Source organism: Protobothrops mucrosquamatus, unplaced genomic scaffold, assembly GCF_001527695.2.
Source record: "Protobothrops mucrosquamatus isolate PMUCROS unplaced genomic scaffold, P.Mucros_1.0 scaffold6324, whole genome shotgun sequence".
Classification (NCBI taxonomy): domain Eukaryota; kingdom Metazoa; phylum Chordata; class Lepidosauria; order Squamata; family Viperidae; genus Protobothrops; species Protobothrops mucrosquamatus.
Window position 1 is genome coordinate 48,243 of NW_015392152.1, and position 3,721 is coordinate 51,963.

General features: G+C 43.0%; 1 protein-coding gene across 1 annotated transcript in view; it reads right to left on the minus strand.

Annotated features, from left to right (window-relative positions):
- Positions 1 to 3,721, minus strand: part of LOC107300184 (dysferlin-like) — a gene marked incomplete at its 3' end in the record, with an annotated part of 71,647 nt that overhangs the window by 47,505 nt on the left and 20,421 nt on the right. The window contains 1 exon segment of the mRNA XM_029286952.1: positions 2,377 to 2,500. Within this exon segment, the coding sequence (XP_029142785.1) occupies positions 2,377 to 2,500 (124 nt within the window).

Below are 3,721 nucleotides of genomic sequence, written 5' to 3' on the forward strand. Positions count from 1 at the left end.
ATATATATATATATATATATATATATATATATATATTACGCCACTCCTCTGTGCTTTCAGCCTGAACCCCCGATATGGGAGGAAGCCAGGAAGCAGGAAATAAATATATATACTTTATATTTCCAAATCTCAACATATCAACTGAATCCCATAAATAGCCATTCCCGAAGGGGAACTAACCTGGACAGGAAAGGTGACATTTTTCCAAGACGGAGACTCACAAGCCATTATTCAGACTGGCTTTTAAAAAGGAAGGGGAAAAAACAGTCCTGCAGGACAGCCTGTCAACTCAGCTCACGTCCCACCCGAGCCGGCCGCCGGTGCCCAGGACTCACAAGATTCTTGGGTCCTCCTGGGGTCACTTCCCCTCCCGTTTCCCGGCATTGTTCAGCGGAGACGGCCTTTTTTCTCCTTGAAACCCTCTTCCTGTTCTCCATTCTGGAAGGACCAGCCTTGTCCCAGGATCTTCCAAGGAATGCGCCAAGCCAGGATCACCCATGCTGGTCTCCAGAGAGCAGGAGAAGGGGACCCCCCCCACACACACACCCATCAAGCCGGCCCCTGGACCTTTTGGCACCTGGCTAACTCTTGCAGGAGGTCAACCAAAAGTCAAAGCGGCAGTGAAAACGGAGCTCGGGGTTGAAATGAGGGGTCCTTGGTGCTGAGCTGGGTGGCTTTCTTGCAAGCATCTCATGACCCAGCTAGGTTACACCATCAGTGCTGGCAGGGAGTGGGGTTTGTGGAGAGGAAGAGCGTGGAGGAGGGGGGAAGGAAGAGGACTGTGAGGTCCTTGGTGCTCTCCGAGCATGGCTGCTTTTGTGCAGATGTTTTATAACCCAAGTAGGGAACAACATCAGTGCTACAATGGAGTGAGGAGGAGGAGGAGGAGGAGGAGGAGGAGGAGGAGGAGGAGGAAAACTGCTGGATTCTTGGTGCTAAACTTGGTTGTTTTCTTGCAGACGTTTTATGACCCAACTAAGGAACATCATCAGTAGCAGAAGGGAGTGGAGTTTGCTGTCATTTTATATACATATTTTATATGTATATATTTTCTATGTAGTACTCTCATTTTATTTATGTACATAGATAGACAGAGAGAGAGAGANAGAGAGAGAGAGAGAGACAGAGACAGAGACAGAGACAGAGACAGAGACAGAGAGACAGATAGACAGATAGACAGATAGACAGATAGACAGATAGATAGATAGATAGATAGATAGATAGATAGATAGATAGATAGCGATATAGATAGATAGATAGACAGACAGACAGAGATAGAGATAGATAGATAGATAGATAGATAGATAGATAGATAGATAGATAGATAGATAGATAGATAGATGATAGATAGATAGATAGATAGATAGATATAAGATATAGATATATATATATAAATATATAGATATATAGATATATATAGATCAGCCTGGCCTCCTTCCACATTTTTCATTTTTTAATACACTGTTGCAGTGGTGGGATTCAAACAGGTAAACAACCGGTTCTCTGTGTGGATGCTGTTTCCGGAAGTCCATTCTGGGTCTGGGCAACAAAAAAATTAGCTACCTGTTCTGCCGAAGTGGTGCGAACTGGCTGATCCTCACCACTGCACTGTTGTTATATTTTAACCTTTGATTGTGCACCACCCTGAGTCCCTCTCTGAGGGAGACGGACGGTTCAAAAATGGGAAAAACAAATAATAAACAAGCAAAAAACACCTTGGACAGGGGCCTCCTTCCAAATTCCCCAGGGCTCGCTAAGTCCTTCTCTTGCTGGGTGTATTTGCTTCGTCTTGTGGGCCAGACAGCTATTTTTAAGTGCCCATCTAGGCCTAGGCCGCTTTATGACTGGTGGACTTCAACTCCCAGAATTCCTGAGCCAGTATGGCTCAGCTTGGAAACCTCTCCCTTTCCCCTCAGCATGGCTGGCTCAGGAATTCTGGGAGTTGAAGTCCACCAGTCATAAAAGAGCCAAGGTTGCCTACCTCTGGCCTAGGCCTAGGCCGCTTTATGACTGGTGGACTTCAATTCCCAGAATTCCTGAGCCAGCACAGCTCAGCTTGGAAACCTCTCCCTTTCCCCTCAGCATGGCTGGCTCAGGAATTTTGGGAGTTGAAGTCCACGAGTCATGAAGGTATGGTCCATAGTTCCCCCATGCTGGCTCAGGGATTCTGGGAGTTGAAGTCCATGAGTCATAAAAGAGCCAAGGTTGACTACCCCTGCTCTAGGTCTAGGTCAAAGTGAGAACCAGCTAATAAACTCTGCAAAGCATAGGGAAAAAAACCCCGTAAGTGAGGCTTTACTTACATCTTGGTGTTCGCCATATTGACTTTTTTGTAACACGCACACACACACAGACAGACATGCCTGGGAGCCCCACCTGTTTCTGCCCATGGTTTCATGATCCTTGACCACCACGTGAAGTTCCGCATTCTGGTCCAATGGAAGTCCTTTCAGGTCCCACTCGAAGCCCTAAGAGACGGCAGGAGAAACGTTGGAAGGAGCTTCAGAAGAGAAATTGAATTTCTGTTCCGAAGTGGGATGTTGATCCATTGATTGAATGATTGATTGAATGATTGATTGAACAATTGATTGAATGATTGATGATTGAATGATTGATTGAATGATTGATTATTGAATGATTGATTGAATGATTGGTTGATTTAGCATATGCTGAACCAAAACGACTCAATCCACCCCATAAGACCTAGTCAATCCTCAATAGAGTTAGGACTCACCATGGAAAAGAAAGACCAGGGATGACATGATAGTAGTGTTCCAGTATCTCAGGGGCTGCCCCAAAGAAGAGGCAGTCAAGCTGTTCTCCAAAGCACCCGAAGGCAGGACAAGAAGCAATGTATAAAAACTAATCAAGGAGAGAAGCAAGCTGGAATTGAGGAAAAACTTCCTAATAGTGAGGACAATTAATCAGTGGAACGAGAAGTTGTGGGCGTTTCACCACTGGAGGTTGGGGACCCCTGTTCTAGTCCAACCCCCTGCTCAGGCAGGAGACCCTGCACCATTTCAGGCAGGTGGCTGTCCAGTCTATTCTTAAAAGCCTCTGGTGATGGAGCACCCACAACCTCTGTCCCTGGAGATTTTTAAGATGAGACTACACACACACATGTCTGAAATGGTATATAGGTTCTCCTGCTTGAGCAGGGGGCTGGACTAGAAGACCTCCAAGGCCCCTCCCAGCTCTACTCTACTCTACTCTACTCTACTCTACTCTACTCTACTCTACTCTATTCTATTCTGTATTCTGCTCTATTCTATTCCTATTCCATTTTCTATTCCATTTTCTATTCCATTTTCTATTCTATTCTATTCTATTCTATTCTATTCTATTCTATTCTATTCTATTCTGTTCCATTTTCTATTCCATTTTCTATTCCATTTTCTATTCTATTCTATTCCTTATTCTATTCTATTCCATATTCTATTCTATTCTATTCTATTCTATTCTATTCTATTCCTTATTCTATTCTATTCCATTTTCTATTCTATTCTATTCTATTCTATTCTATTCTATTCTATTCTATTCTATTCTATTCTATTCTATTCTATTCCATTTTCTATTCTTTTCTATTCTTTTCTGTAATTCTATTCTATTCTATTCTATTCTATTCTATTCTATTCTATATTCTGGTCTATTCTGTAATTCAATACTATTCAGTTCAATTCTATTCTATATTCTATATTCTATTCTATCTTCTATCTTCTAT